The 16,173-nt window shown below is 40.8% G+C and overlaps 1 protein-coding gene across 1 annotated transcript; it reads right to left on the minus strand.

The window, feature by feature from the left end:
• Positions 1 to 303: 303 nt before the first annotated feature.
• Positions 304 to 15,898, minus strand: Ccdc195 (coiled-coil domain containing 195). Its single transcript, XM_060367840.1, has 4 exons — positions 15,664 to 15,898; positions 6,451 to 6,673; positions 2,879 to 3,058; positions 304 to 436 (listed from the first exon to the last, which is right to left on the minus strand). The coding sequence occupies exons 1-4, from the start codon at positions 15,896 to 15,898 to the stop codon at positions 304 to 306; spliced, it is 771 nt and encodes a 256-aa protein (XP_060223823.1).
• Between the last annotated feature and the right edge of the window lie 275 nt (positions 15,899 to 16,173).

Below are 16,173 nucleotides of genomic sequence, written 5' to 3' on the forward strand. Positions count from 1 at the left end.
TTTTTAGGTTTGCTGTGACCTCATTTGGAAAGTGACCCAGTAGTGTTTGCAGATGGGTACATGGTACAGCGCTGCACACTTAGCACATGTAAGTTCTAGTGTCACATGCGAAACATTTGGGCACACACCTGCCCTTCAAATTCAGCAACAAGACAACATGATCACCCCCATCTCTTGGCCAATGAGTCCAGCAATGGAATACTGACATACTGTGTGTCTTACTGGGCATCTTGGCAGAGTTCTTCCCTGGGAAGATCACTGACACAGATCTTGCTGTGCCCATCTCCTGGGAACCTACTCATTTCACACATCCTTTTCTGCGATGATGCTTGGCTGGTTTGTGGTCTGATTTGCTGAGTGCTTCAAAGAATTTGAATTTTTGGGACCTGATGACCTATCCCCGGGTAACTGGAAACTGACTGTTTTTGTCTTCTCCCTACATGGGACAAATTAAGAGGGGGGAAAAAGATGTGTTAGTGAATCTTGATATATAACATTTTCTTCCTTTTTTTTTTGTCAGTCAGTGAATACTGCCCACACTGTTAAAAGTTCATGTATCATAATAATTATTTTCTTAGTTGCTTAATGATAATGTGAGACTGTATATTGGAAGTGCCTTTTTAATTAAGCCTCCTGTATAGTGCTGATAAAGATGTTAAGACATCAGGTGAATATTGTGCTGTCTTAGGCAGAGTCTTACAACTCAATAGTTTAAATATGTCAGATGTATTTAACTATGGAAGCCCATATTAAACTCCAGAGATGTCTGCCTCTTTTGACCCTGAGATCACAAAACATCCATTTTATGTTAATCACATCAGGGATAAGGAGAAAGAGCAACAGCTGTTGTCATGTGAGGGACTGGATCCCTCCCTTTAGCTCATTTCTCCTTTTACCTCCAAAGTTTTATGTGGGTTTCCCACCTTTCCCAGGAGGAATGGCTCGTAAGACTCAGTCTAGAGAGCAGTGTTTGTAATGATCGCCCTTTCCTAACTGTTGCTTTCCTCTGTGGTAGATAAGGCTGTAGCTACACAGAATGGCATCCCGTGGCTTGCATCTCAGAACACATCCACACCTTCCCTCGGGAAGAAGGTGGACCAGTGCTTCCATGTGTTGGGATCGATAACATAGTAACAAGCTCTGCCAGCTAATGACCCACTCACTCAGCTATTTCCCTGTGCTCCACAAACACTGTGAGGTAACTGCTATAATGACTCCCATTGCACCAAAGAAGAGATTGTGGCAAATGACACATTAATAACTCTTTCCAAGAACATGTTATTTGAAAGTGATGGGGCTAGGGTTTTAGCCATCTCATTCCAAAGGCACACTGAAGTGGAAAAGTACAGATCACTTTTATTAGAATAGGTCTGTTATTTTTTCCAATCAACAACTTTAAGAAAAAATTATTACCCTTATTTACTATGTGTGTTTGTATCTGTGTGTACATATGAGTGCATGTGTGTGCCATGGGACACATGTGGAGGTCAAAGAACAACTTGTGAGACTTTGTGCTCTCCTTCAACCTTGTGAGTGTTGGGGTGGAACTCAGATCAAGTTTGAAAGTAAATATCTTTGCCCACTGAGCTAAGTTGCTAGCTCTCCAATCAGTAAATTCAACAAAACATCTTTATTTTTGCTTTTCACTGTCTACCTAGACCTATTTTCTTAATTTTATTAACAGCATGAAATTATCTATTATTGAAACACAGGAAGAAAAAAATTGGTTTCCTTATAAAAGTCAACCTAAAAATAAAACCTTAGCCTTAGGTTTTGGAAAGTGCTTAGGTTCTTAGAAACATTGATAGAAGCATTGTTCTGAAGCAGGACTGCTTTCATATCATAATAATAGAAAATATCACAACCAAATTAGGCTTAATGTCTGATATGATTCAAAAATACATCTACAAAAAAAAATTGGGTTCTTCATGTATCTTTGTAGAACTCTGAAAGTTTGGAGGAGGCAAGTGAACGTTCCAAGTCAGAATAATGACGTGTCACTTACCAGTTAATTCCTGAGTGTATGAGAGTGAAAAAAGACTATAATAAAATAAAAAAAATTCCTAGTAAGTAATTCTCTGTCACTAGCAAATTTCTGTGCCAATGCAGATGTTGGTTTTAATCCAACATGGACTTTTCTTCTTTTAATGCAATGCTGCACTTGGCTCAATCTTTCAAATCTAACTAACTTCTAAATTTGAACTGGATTCTGTTTTACAGAGTTTATTAGCTGGCAGCTTGGAAGCTGGAAAACATTTTGGTTCAGAAAAACAATACTCTGTAAACATTGGCTGGTTCCCCAAGGTGTCACAAAACAAAACAAAACAAAACAAAACAATAAAATCCCAAAACCAATATAAATTGAAGTGGGAAAGCTAGTAGTGCTCTAATTCTCAGCCCTGTGGGTCTTACTAACTGCAAAATTTAAATATTGTAACAGTCACTATCCAATTTCAAAATATATAGACACAAGATAGCCATCAAAATCTAAAAAGCACTCACGCAGGTAGTAAGATAATGAGTTTTTCTTTTGTAGACTCCAAACTATACAATATACTTTGTACCATTACAAGTATATATTTTTAAATTTACAAGTATATTTAATAATGTGCAAGTTGTATACTTTCACCTTTTATCATTTTTCTTACAATGAATAATAGTCATCTACTTTGTAAAGCTCCAGATATACATATGTATATATCTGCGTGTTTGTATATACTACATGTTATACAGTGTAAGCTTATTTGTATTATTAAAAAAACCCAATAGACCAAATAGAGCATCTCTATCTTTCCTTCTTCTTCTCTGAAGATACACGACTACAGCAATTCAACTGTTATGATGTGCATATTTCCTGTTTCCATATCCCATGTCTGACCTGGTAATAAACTCTTCTGACCTCAACTGAGAGATGTACCGAGAAACCACATCCACGGTGACTATTCTTGGCCTGGAAGTAATCATCCTTTGCCTAGATAACTTTATAGTCAAAAGCCTGGTCTCCTTATTTTTGCTATTCTCTTGCAGCCTTTTCACAGTAGGGCTTCCCGCATAATCACTACAACAAGAAAGAAAGAAAGAAAAATAAAGAGAGCATATTAAGCAAGAGAGTCCTTGGATACCTTGAATGTGGCCAACAGACCATGCTCAGTTTCTTCCTTGTGGCTTGCTCTCCTTGAAGTCACCCCGTTTTGATCCCTCTAACTGGGACTTCTGCATTTAGCTCTTCTCAACACTCTTAGGGAGTGCCCTCTCAGACACTTTGAGCTCACCCTCTTTCTCCTTCTTTTGCCTCCTTTCTCCCTTCCCAGGTTTCCTCTGTAGCACCAGGCCCTTTAACAACTCCTCTAACGCTTCAATTTTTTTTTGTGTGTGTGTTATTTTCCTCTGTAGTGGCTAACATAACATATACCTCCTGCATTTTTTTATTTATTGATTATCATGTCTGAAGAAACACATACACAGAAAGAGATTTTGGCAGTAGTTTCTTGCTGTATCGTAGGGCCCAGAATCCTGCCCTCAGGATACATTTGCTGGACGCGTGTAGTTGAAATCAAGAGCCAGAGATGGAAAGCATCAAAACACAATTCATGATGACATTTATTCCTAGAGAGGAATGGGGACAGACGCAAAAGACCTTCCCCTTACAAAAGTCTTAAATACACTGGTGTTTATAATATCACTGAGCCTCTGTATCTTGACAGCTTTCAAGACATTCTTCAAAACTAGATTTCCAATACTTGTGGGGGCAAGGTGATATTTTTATGTAGCATTTCCCTAAAGACCTTCTATGATGGATCCTGTTGGCTCTCCATTTTAATTTTTTTCCCACTCCTGCAGCTCCTCCCTAAGTTGGGGAATCTTAGTCTTTAATGTCTCCCCCCCCCCCATGGGATATATAGAATTTTTCCAATTTTCTTTGTCTGACCAAATCAGACCATCTTTATGACTCAGGATAACTCTGTTATAGAGGAACTTTGTACAAGTGACACAAATTTTCATTCTGTCTTTTGAAATCCTAATGGAAGTGCCATGGCCTCTGTGTCCCTCACCCAGTGAAGAAATCTGTCCTTTTTTCAATATTTAGAAGAATTCTTGCAGGCCTGTGATTATTTCTTGATTTGATTTCCTGCCATCACTAAATGCAATGACTCATATATTCTCTCAACAATACTATTTTCCCCCTTTTCTTCCCTGTGATAAGCCAATCATGAAACCCACACTCCCTTTTCTTATTTTTCTACGTGACTCATGCAAGACAGATGTGTGGAGATGTTGCCAGAGTCGGAGCTTTACTGGGGCAGGATAGAAGTATGTGGGGGGTGAGTGGGTGGGGAGGTGGGAGTGGGTGGGTGGGTGGAGAAGCCACATTCCTGCATTGTAGCCTCTTGTTTGAATTCTGAGCCACAGTCTGAGCCACTCTTAAACTAACAGGGGCTGCCTGGAAATGTAGTGGGGAACTGAACCCTAGACTCTCAGATTCAGGCTCAGGAGCCTTATTAATTGAGCTATTCAGGCCCACCCCTGGCAGAGTTTATCACAGACAGTCTTAGCTTAACCCTACCCATGCAGTGGGGGCTGCCTGTATCTCAACTTCAAGACGGGCAGCTTGGCTGTCGATTGTTCTACTTCTCAGGCTTCTGTATCTCCTATTAGTTACTTTTTGTAGAGAAGGCCCAAACAGCTAACAGAAACAGCTTAAGGGAGTGAAATAAATACATTTCGGTTCACAGTATCAGAGGATCCATTCCATAGTTTCTTGCCCAGTGTTGGTTTTTACCTAACATCTTTACTGTCAGGTTCAAAGAAAACTCTACTCTCCAAATCCTAGTGCCTCTTTCCCGTTTACCAAAGGAGCCATATCGTTTTCACTGTCAGGAGGGACAAAGGGCTATCTGTTGGGCCTGTTAGAATACCAAAGCACATGCTGGCCTCCAGGCTTTCTCAGTACCACAAGTACCTGCGCTGGCTTTTTTTCAGCTCTTCTCACCCTGCTCCCTACCCTAAACTTATCCAGCTCAGAGGCTTCCCCCCTCCAGCTTCTCATTTCCTTATACTATGACAGCCATACACACCACTTTTTTGCCTTCTTTTCTTGGTCCCCTCTCTCTTGGTCGTCTCTGTCTTCCTATCCTGCTCTGCCCCCTCTCTTCTAACATGGCCTGGTCTAGTCTGCTGGCCATGTTCAATCTAATATTTTCTCTTTCGGCTCTTGCTCCTCCAGGTGCCTCAGGCTGTACCCTCCCTCATATCTGAGAGGTTAAAAAACTTAGAGTTAATTCCTGGAACAAAATCAGCAGATCACAGTCCTTTCAGAGCAGAGGTCCAGCAGCGGTCGCCTACCCAGATAAAGCTTAGGGTGTGACTGGAGTCACATAGCCCCTAAGAAAGCAGATGGAATGAGCTAACCTCCCCTCCCCCTTGATACAGCCTAACCTGCACGTAACTGGGCAGTACTAGAGGTCAGGTGTCCCTCAGGTAGCCAGGCCTGACAGTTTGCAGTCTTGGCACCTAAAAACAGACCAATCATTGGGTAAGAGGGTCAGCTCCCCTAGAGACCCTCTTACCCAATCCTGTAAAGCCAAAGCTTGCACTTCCCCGCTTGTGTTTTGTCCCTATACAAACCTTGTTCTCCCAGAGTTGGGGGTCGCTTGCCCCTTTGTCTTTGTAAAGGGCAGCCACCGAGCTCAAGCTTGTAGTGAAAGACCCTTGTGTGTTTTGCATTGGACTCAAATCCTGTTGGTCATTTGGGGACTTGTGAACTGGGTATTGCAATATCCACACTAAAAACCGTTCTCTCAGCCAGACCTTGCAGTGTCCACATTCTCAGTTTATATGTTTACATGGTCAGAACATCTTGGTGGCAGGGTGCATGGCAGGGTACAGCTGTTTACTTCACAGCAGACAGATCAAAGAGAATTTACAGGAAGAGACTAGGAAGTGACCTCAGTGACTCACTTCCTCCAGCTAAGTTCCATCTATCGGTTTCCACAGCCTTCATTATAGTAATCTTCCCTCAGATCCCTTGAAGACATTTGCCTTCGTGAGAAGCTTTCTCTCTCGGAAAGGAATTGTGTGTTTAGCTCTTAAAGTAGCTATTCTTCTCCTTGACACCTACTGCTTAGTGGTCAGTTTGCCATGTCTCTTCCTCACCTAATGCTTATTGTGCTGAGTCTCGTGTTGTTAGTTCCTGGTTCAGAGTATGATCAATGTTTGAGGAAGAAATAGAGCCCAAGCTTCCTGCTCATTAAAGACATCTGCTGGAAGGTACCGTTTGACCTCATTAAAATTAGTTCTTTTGATTCCCTGCATGGACATCAACGGGGTGGACATTATTTGTACTTTTTGGTTTTGTTTTCTCCAATGAATACATCCTGGCTTGTTTAGAAGGATGCTCCGTGACCTCTCAGTAGGTGCCTGTAAATTAACCAGAGGCACAGTGAGCGTTACCTGCAAACAAAACTGTGATCAGAAGGAGCTTTCTGGCTGGAGCTGTTGATGCTGTAAGCGTCTGCTGCCAACATCTTTTCTTCATTGTCTTGCTTTCTAGTTGAAGACCATGCCAGTGCCGGTCCATCACTGGAAAGTCTATTGCCTGCTTTCCAGGGGTCATTTGCTGCATATGAGTGAACTGATGGAGAAATGGCATAGCGTCTAACAATCATGACGTTGCCTGTACAGGAAGCACAGAATTCAAGTTAGAAAACCATCCTACCCTTATGGATATTCACAATTAAAAAATTATGTTCATCATGCTTTGTTGATGTAAAAAGGACATCTGTTTGCCGATTTGTGTTTCAAGTGTTAGTGATCACAGTGGATACCTTTTAAGAGATGGTTTATTTCTAATATCAGAGATCAGACCTCTACTCTTGCCTGATGCGTCTAAAACAAAAAGGGGGAACTGTAGAGAGCTGCGTAATGCTGCGCCTTAAAGATGGAGCTGGTTTCCTCCTTCCACCTTCCCGATGGTGAGTGCTCTCTGTCACGAACAACTCCACATTTGGCTAAGGCTGAGGATCTGGCTTGCTTCCGTGTATGTGGACCTATCTGCATTGCCCACGAGGCATGCTGGGGTTGGCTACCCAGAGGCTATTTTAAGCTGTGGGCTGGCTTTCCCCAGGGTTAGAAGATTGTTCAAGGTTCCTGAATAAACTGCATTGAGAAGAACAAAAAAAAAAAAAAAAAAAAAAAAAAAAAAAAGATCAGAAAGAAGGAGAGGAGGACCTCCCCTATCAGTGGATTTGGGGAGAGGCATGCATGCAGAAAGGGGGGGAGGGTGGGACCGGGAGGGGAGGAGGGAGGAGCTTATGGGGGGATACAAAAGGAATAAAGTGTAATTAATAAAAGTTAAATAAAAAATTAAAAAAAAGAGATGGGGTAATGGACATCATGAATATTTTGCCTGCATAGAGCTTATAGTATGTAGCTCATGTAGAAAATATATCACAAGTAAGTAATGCATGATGCACTTCAGATAATGATAGACTATCTAGGAAGACAAAACGGATGCAAGCTAGGGATAGAAATATGTTAAAGAGGAGATGAGATCATTTAATTGTGTTATCAGAGAAAGGTCTTCACAAACATAGAAGTAGTTCATAGAAGTAAATTATTGTGGATTCTATGGTTAACAAGAAGATTGTGAGGAGACCAAATGCTTCAGACTAGAAATAATAATGAAGATACAGAAATATTAATTGCTCTAATTTTAGCACTACAATAATATATACATGTATTGATATGTCAAGATACATACCATAAATATATATAATTATTATGTGCTAATAAAAACTAAAAATGTGTTTCTTTTTTATTGTTTATTATTATTAGTTACATTTTATTAACTCTGTATCCCAGCTGTATCCCGCTCCCTTATTCCCTCCCAATCCCACCCTCCCTCCCTCAGCTTCTCCCTGTCCCTTTCCAAGTCCACTGATTGGGGAGGACCTCCTCCCCTTTCTTCTGGCCCTATTTTATCAGGTATCTTCAGGGCTGGCTGCAAAGTCCTCCTCTGTGGCCTAGCAGGACTGCTCCTCCCTTGGGGGGTGAGGAGGTCAAAAAGCCTGCCATTGAATTCCTGTCAGAGATAGTCCTTGTTCCCCTTACTATGGGAAACCAATTGGTTATTGATCTACCACGAGCTTTGTCTGAGCAAAGGTTCTAGGTTATATCCATACATGGTCCTTGGTTGGAGCAACAGTTTCAGAAAAACCCCCTGTGCCCAGATATATTTGGTCCTTGTGGGGCTCCTATCCTTTCCCCGTCATACTAACTCCCCTTCTGCCAAAGGTTTGGTTATGAGTCTTAGTATCTGTTTTGAAACGCTGCTTGGTAGGGTCTTTTAGATGCCTTCTGCAGTAGACTCCTGTCATACGTCCAATGCACATCTCACTTGTCTTTCTAAGTGAAGATTGATCATCTTACCTCGTGTCTGCTTTCTTGTTTATCTTCTTTAGGTATATAGACTTCATTATGTTTATCATATCTTGTAGATCTATATAAGCGAGTATATACCCTGTTTGTCTTTCTCCTTCTGGGATACTTCATTCAGAATGATCTTTTCTAGATCCTACCATTTGCCTGCAAATTTCATGATTTCCTCATTTTTGATTGCTGAGTAGTATTCCATTGTGTAAAAATATCACAATTTCTGTATCCATTCCTCTGTTGATGGACATCTGGATTGTTTCCAGGTTCTGGCTATTACGAATAAAGCTGCTACAAACATGGTTGAACAAATGTCCTTGTTGTGTACTTGAGCAAATTTTGGGTATATACCTAGCAGTGATATAGCTGGGTCTTGAGGAAGTGTTATTCCTAATTGTCTGAGTAAGCACCAGATTGACTTCCAAAGTGGTTGTATCAGTTTACATTCCCACCAGCAATGGAGGAGGGTTCCCCTTTCTCCACAACCTCTCCAGCATGTGTTGTCACTTGAGTTTTTCATCTTGGCCATTCTGATGGGTGTAAGGTGAGATCTCAGGGTTGTTTTGACTTACATTTCCCTAATGGCTAATGAGGTTGAGCATTTCTTTAAGTGTTTCTCTGCCATTCGATATTCCTCTATCGAGAATTCTCTGTTTAGCTCTGTTCCCCATAAAAATGTGTTTCTTGAGATACAAATACAATTACATTGACAATAATAAGCATTGTCTCTGTAAAACTGTATAAAATTCATCATGATGCATGAATGTATACAGTTAAATAGTAAGAATGAATTTTAAATATAATATGAACAGAGACTCAAAAGGCCTCCTCGTTCTCCTCTCCGGAAGAATGGGTTCATCCACCTCCCTTGGTCACCTAGATGGCCACAGTAATCAGCTGGTGATTGGTAACTGGCCTGTACTTGCATGGCTTGGCTTTAGGTGGTCATCATGAGACAGCCTACTGAGAGATAGAAGCAAGGGAATCTGGAAGAAAGCAAAAGTGCTTTATAAGGACAAATGAGTGCCTCTTCCTGATGGTGGATGGGTTAGCAGTTCCTGAGGGCTTGCCATTCAATTTCTGTCCATCAATGTCTTCCTAACATTTCTTCCTAGAAGTAAGTCAAATTTTCACCCTTCCTTGCAAAATTGAGAACTTTGGTCTAAAAAAAAAATCTTTATTTCAGGCGATCTTGATTTCTCTGGATCCCTCTGAACTCCACGCGACTTGAGGCGGATCATTTGCCCTCTGCTATGGTATTGTTGTCATGTATGAGGATAACTTGACCCATGGGTTGATGTTCATCATTTCAGGCCCTTTCTGCTCATCGAATCTTTATGTCACTTTGTATAAGTAACTCTGTTATTAGCTAGCACAGAGATGTGACAAAAGCTATCCACGTATTCATGTTTGGAGAACTACCGGAACTACCATGATTTATTTAGATTTGCCACTTCTCATTGCAGGACAGGGACAGAAAGTGTTAGGCCATTGCGGTAAGCGGAGGTTATTCTGGTTTTTCATAGTTTAGAAGCTCAGAAGGTGCAACTTAAGGTGGGAGTTTAGGACAGTTATTTGCAAATTTATCCGATGTGATTAACTATTAATATTCTTTATTAAATTAGCTTTCAGCACTTCCAGAGGCTGTAGTGTGTACCATCTGCAATTCTGTAACAACCAGTTTTTGAAAATTGACAAACTAATAATAGTTTCTGTTTAAAAGGAAACAATCTTATTTACCCATCCTGAGTCCTAGGGAACCCAGCAGAGGAGATTATGCTGATGACGGCAAAGCTGAATTTGTTTTATTTGAAACCTAAGCTTAATGTGGGACTGATTACCAAAGAAACTCTTTGCTCATCTCCCTGGGTCACAAATTATTCTTTCTTTCTTATCAACACAAGGGAAGAAATATTCACAGGACCATCAGTCCAATCTCAAAGGTCACTGCCAAATGCAGTTTCCTTGCCAGTGAAGGATATGAGCATATTGAAAGAATCAGGGCCCTGCAGTGCTGGGAGGTCCCTGAAATGAGATGTTTCTTAGTATCTCCCCCCACTGCAAATGATAACACTCAGAGTAGCCATACGGTGAGATTGCTCAGTGTAGGAAGGACAGGGGAGCATTCTGTAAAGTCATGGTTAAATTTCATATCCACCAAAAACTATGCAATGCGGATGTTTCTACAAGTATGTTTTTAACCCAAGGAGGATTTACTCTGAGTAGGAGGAACACTGTAGTCTCATTGTATAATATACATATTCTATCAGCCAACAGGTGTACCTCTGAGCTGTAGCTCAGGTCTTAGCCTCAGGCTTTTGAAAGGGAAGCCAACTCTATTCATAGAATTTCTCCTTTGTTTTTCTCACGGCATCTATCACAGAACATCTGGAAGGACTTGTGGTTCCAAATGATTTGCTTGCAGGCCATTTGAGACAGTTTCAGTCTTCAAGAGAGAAACATACTCTGTTTCATGTCATTTAGTTATCAAAGGATACTTTTGTATGATTTTATTTTTGAGGATGTTGCTTTCTTAAATGTTTTGGGTATTATATTCTTTTCATTTATTTATTTGCATTTAAAAATTTTTGTTTTTTATTATTTACATCCTGCTTGTAGGCCCATCCCTCCTCCCCTTCCAGGCTCACCTTTCTTCCTTTTCCCTCACCTATTCCTCACAAAAGGAGAGCTCCCTTTCCCATTCAGCTCAGCATATCAAGTTGCATCAGGACTGAGCACATCTTTTTCCCCTGTGGCCTGGCAAAGCAGTCCTGCCAGGGAGAAGTGATCAAAAAGCTGTCAAGTGAGTCCGTGTCTATGCAGTCCCTATTTCCCTTACTAGAGGACCCACATGAAGCCTAAGCTGCCCATCTGTGACATCTTTGTAGGGAACCTAGGTCCAGTTTATGCCTGGTCCTTGGTTGATGCTTCCATCTCAACAGGCCCCTTTGGGTCCTGGTTAGTTGGTCTTCCTGTGGAGTTCCTGTCCTTTTCTCTTTCTTCCCAATTTCCAAAAGACTCACTACTCATTGCCTAATGTTTGTGAGTCTCAGCATCTGTTTTGAGATGCTGCTGAGAGTCTTTCAGAGGACAACTCTGACAGGTTCCTGTCTGCAAGCTTAGCAGAGTACTGTATAGTGTCAGGGGTTGGCACTTTCCCATAGGGCGGGTCTTTGCTTGGGCCAGGTATTGGCTGAGCATTTACTCGTTCTCTGCTCTATCTGCTCTGTCTTTATCTCTGCACTCTTGTAGGCTTCCAGGACTAGGCCTAAGTTAGCAGACGAAGGCAGTAAGCCTCTGAGACAACAATAACTTCAGAATAAAAGCCCCTTTTACATATATCTGTTTGTGTGTATGTGTGTGTTCCCATATGTGTGTGTCTGTTTGTATATATGTGTGTATTCCCATTTTTGTATGTATATACGTATATATATACGTATGTATGCATGTTTATGTGTGTATGCGTATGTGTGTATGCATATGTGTGCATTTATGTGTGTGTATGTGTACTTGTGGAGGCGAAAAGATTATTCCTCAGATGATGGCTATCTAGCTATCTTTCCTTCTTTCCTTCCTTCCTTCGTTCGTTCACTCGTTCGTTCCTTCCTTCCTTCCTTTCTTCCTTCTCCCTTTTTAATTTTTTTCTTTTCAGACAGTATCCTTTAGTTGTCCGAAATCACCAAGTGAGCTAGGCTTGCTGGACAACAAGCCTCATAGATCCATCCATTACCCCACAGACTTTCCAGTGCTGACTTTATGGTGCACTCTACCATAAAAGGCATTTAAAAAACAAAGAACAAAAACAACAACAACCAGATTTTAGGCTTAAACTCGGGTCCTCAGGTGTGCAAGGCAAGAACTTTACAATGGTACTATTTTTCAAGCCCTGATATTTTAAAACTTGTATACTCAATGTTCAAAATAATGGGTTTCATGATGAGATTTTAATAAGCTCATATGTATTGAATTCAACTTGTCCATTACCCTCACTTGTCTCTCTACAGACCCTCTTCCTTTTTCTAAATAGTCTCCCTCCTGTTTTCATATTACATAAATATTTTTCTTAAAGTCTAAATTTCACATATTCTAGAAAACACTTGTATCTGCTTTTCTGAGTCTGGCTTATTTCACTTAAAATAATGATCTCTAGTTCCATTCATTTCCTGAAAATGACACAATTTTATTTGTTTATATTATATAAAAGCCAATTTATTTCTGTGGTAGATGATATTATTCTATTCTTCAAAGACCATTCTTATTTCACCAGAAAACTTAGATCTGATAAAAAACAAAAACAAAACTTTTAGCCAGACATGAGGATATGGTCATAGGTTTTATGTGTTGTTGTGGGAGTTTTCCTAAGGAGATGTGAACAGTTGTCCCCATTCACCCTTGACAGGGAACCAAAGCAAAGCAAAATATGAACAGTTCTATCAACGTCCGTCTTGTGGAACCAAAGCGCTCGTTGGGATTACGTATAGGGCTCCAAGGCAGCTGTGAGGGTGAAAAGCGCACCCCAGAGGGTGATAGGTCATGAAAGCTGCAACGACGTAGCTTTTAGCATGACCACTAGGCAACCTGACAGGTGGAACAGTCTTCTTACAGCCTCAGGTGTCAACTCACACAAACCTAGACTGGGAAAAGACTTCTCCGGGAGTAACTGCTTTTATCAGATTGGCTGTGGGCATGTCTGGGGCTTTTTCTTCATTGTTGACCATGTGGGAGGCCCCAGGCCCCAGTGGACAGGGCCATCATCCCTTGGTAGGTGGGCCTGTAGAAGAGAGGTATTTTTGCAACTCAGGGGTGGCAATCCAAGAAGCAGCATTTCTTCACAGTCTCTGCTTCGGTTCTTGCCTCCAGGTTCCTGCTTGAGTTCCTGCCCTGGTTTCCCTTAGATGGACAGTAATATGAAAGCCAAGTAAACCTTTTCCTCTCCAAGTTGCTTTTGGCAAAGTTATTTATCAAAGTAAAAAAATGCAAACTAGAATATTCCTCTTTCCCCAGCGGTCCTTACTGATTACATAATCTTGGAGACATGACCCTGTGGCCTCTTGTAAGTTTCATGGATTTCCTACTTGAGTCACTTACTTCTGAAAAATCATGTGACATAAAAGATAAGTATCACTTAAGAATTTGTTTGAGATTATAATATAATTACATCATTTGCCCCTTCCTTTTCCTTACGCCAAATCTTCCCATATATGTCCTCTTACTAACATGTAAAATTCATAGTCTCTTTTTCAAATTAATTGTTGTTACATACATTGTATATGTATATGATGTGCATGCATATGTATATACATATATATGCCATGATAGTAGCTACAAACTGCTCAGTTCACATAGTGTCACTTTTATATATGTATTCAGGGCTGATCATTTGGTGACAGATATAGTTTAAAGACATCGCATCAAAGGATTAAACATACCTTTACACTACTGTGTGTGTGTTTTATTGGAACAAATTAGAAAATTTTCTTAACTTTCCACGATATCTATTTCAGCTGGTCCTTCTCAAACTCAGTACTAAGGTACTGGAAGTTATTATTTACATGCCGAAGGAGTGTAATTCCAACTGTGCATTTGGAGCTTACTAATATAACGACTTCCAATGCTTTGAGTAGTGCAGTACTTATCTTAGAATAAGGTACCCCTGTGAAGACCCCTGTTGCTTTGTTATTTGGTTGAGCAATATAGAAAAGAGAGTGAGGAACAACTATCTACCTTTAGAGCAAGCTGGTGGCTTGTGATGGCAAATGTATCCACCAGCAAGCATTTGGCGTGCCCAGAGAAAATATGTTTTTCTTTCTTTCTTTCTTTCTTTTTTTTTTGAGACAGTTTCTCACTCCATAAGAGAACCTAGCCTTTAACTCACTGTGTAGCCCAGGCTAGCTGCCCACTCATGATTCTCCTGCTTTAGCCTCTCACATACTGAGGTTATTGACACATGCTACCATGCCTGGCTGAGACAACCTGATGGTTGTAAGTGGGGTTGAACAGGTGTGTGTTACAGCAACTGGTTGGGAGAGAGCCAAACATCCTACAACATCCAGACTGACCTCCATAATGAATGGTTATTCAGTACAAAACGTCACCCTTGCATGGAATTAGAAACTTTGTGGTAAGGATAGATTACGAACAGCCGTATCTTTTCTTCCTGTTTCCCAATAAGGAGGAATAATCTTATAGGTGGTTCTTTTATAGTTTTCTTAGAGAGTCAGTAGACAGAGTTGCACAGATCTAGATAGGGATGCGCTTGCAGCTTTGAAATGCTTTGCCTCTTTACTAGAAAGACACGTCTCTAATAAGACCAATCCGCAGATTTGACATGTTCCACTGTCAAACTGTTCACAACCACTAATTGGCACTGCCTGAAGTCTTTGATGGCTGATGCTAAGAGCTATGAGTAGTTAATTAGGTGTATCAATTTTATTTGAATATGTTGTTGGAGGCAAGCACTGACAAGTGAAATGCAGAATATGCTTCTTACTGTTGATTCCGACATTTCAGGTAATTATGAAGTCAAGTCTCTTCTGTGACAAGTGAGCTATCTGACTTGTAAAATACGCTAAACATTGACCTTGCATTTAAATATATGAGGTATTACATATACTATGTGTATATATTGAGTTTTTATAATATATATGTGTGCTGTAGAAAAGGGATAAGATATAGTATGTGTCATTTGTTGCACACTGCCAGGAGCTGCTTACCATTGCAAATAGTCATCATCAGCACAGAGGCAGGTACTACAGGGCTTCCAGGTGGTTAAGGGTGAAGACTTTCAATAAGGAACTCAGAGTCAAGTGGCTGAGTAACAAACCATCAAGAACCATATTTGTCTGACTTTGATCTATGTGCTAACCCACTTAAAACACTATTCCCGCCTAACATATGAGCACGCCAATCAACATGTACATCCATTGTTCCACATTGTGGAATTTACATGGTTAAAGTCAAGGTGAAAAGAATCCGTTCTGAACGTGAATGATTTCTACACACCTGTTTCTGGTAGCCCCAGAAGTCATTTTATTGTTGTTAAAATATATGCCTTGAAGAACCTGAAGGAAATTTTGACTAGGATTTCAAAGTTCATCTACTAGGAGGAGGAGGATGAAACCCATCTTTGCAAGTACCAAATGATGAAGTTGTGGGAGGAGCCCAACAAATCAATCATTTGGGAGATACTTGAAAAGGAAAGCATAGCCCAGAAGAGACACATATGTTCTGTACCTTGGTGTTCCTGCACAGCTGGTGTAGAATCAACGGGAACACCACCATGAATGGTCCCCGGAGACTGGCCGCACGCACCCTCTTCCATTTCATCTTCAGATTCTCTCCCTGAGCTAGTGGCTGTCTGACTGATTGAAATCAGCTTCACCCGGAGGTCATGATTCTCTTTCTCTAGTCTGTTGATTTCTACCCGCATTTCTTGGATAATCTGCGTGAGTCGGGTGCTAGGATCCATTGCCTCTTCTCACAGACCAACTTTTCTTCATGAGCCAAATACATAATCTACTCAGTGGGCAGGATCATCTGCCCATAAACAATGTAGGTCACGTGAACAGCAGAGCTCATGTCTCCCTCACAATCTTTCAGCACCTGGGTTTGACTGTCCAGGGAGGTAAAGGATCTCCATGACTTATTCATCCTGGGTTTTGTTTTGCTAGACAGTACTTTTCTATCTTTCATCTCATATCAATCAACAGACATAGAATACTGTTTGTGTCTGAGAAAAGGGAA

The sequence above is a fragment of the Meriones unguiculatus genome, chromosome 15 (genome assembly GCF_030254825.1).
Source record: "Meriones unguiculatus strain TT.TT164.6M chromosome 15, Bangor_MerUng_6.1, whole genome shotgun sequence".
NCBI classification, from domain to species: domain Eukaryota; kingdom Metazoa; phylum Chordata; class Mammalia; order Rodentia; family Muridae; genus Meriones; species Meriones unguiculatus.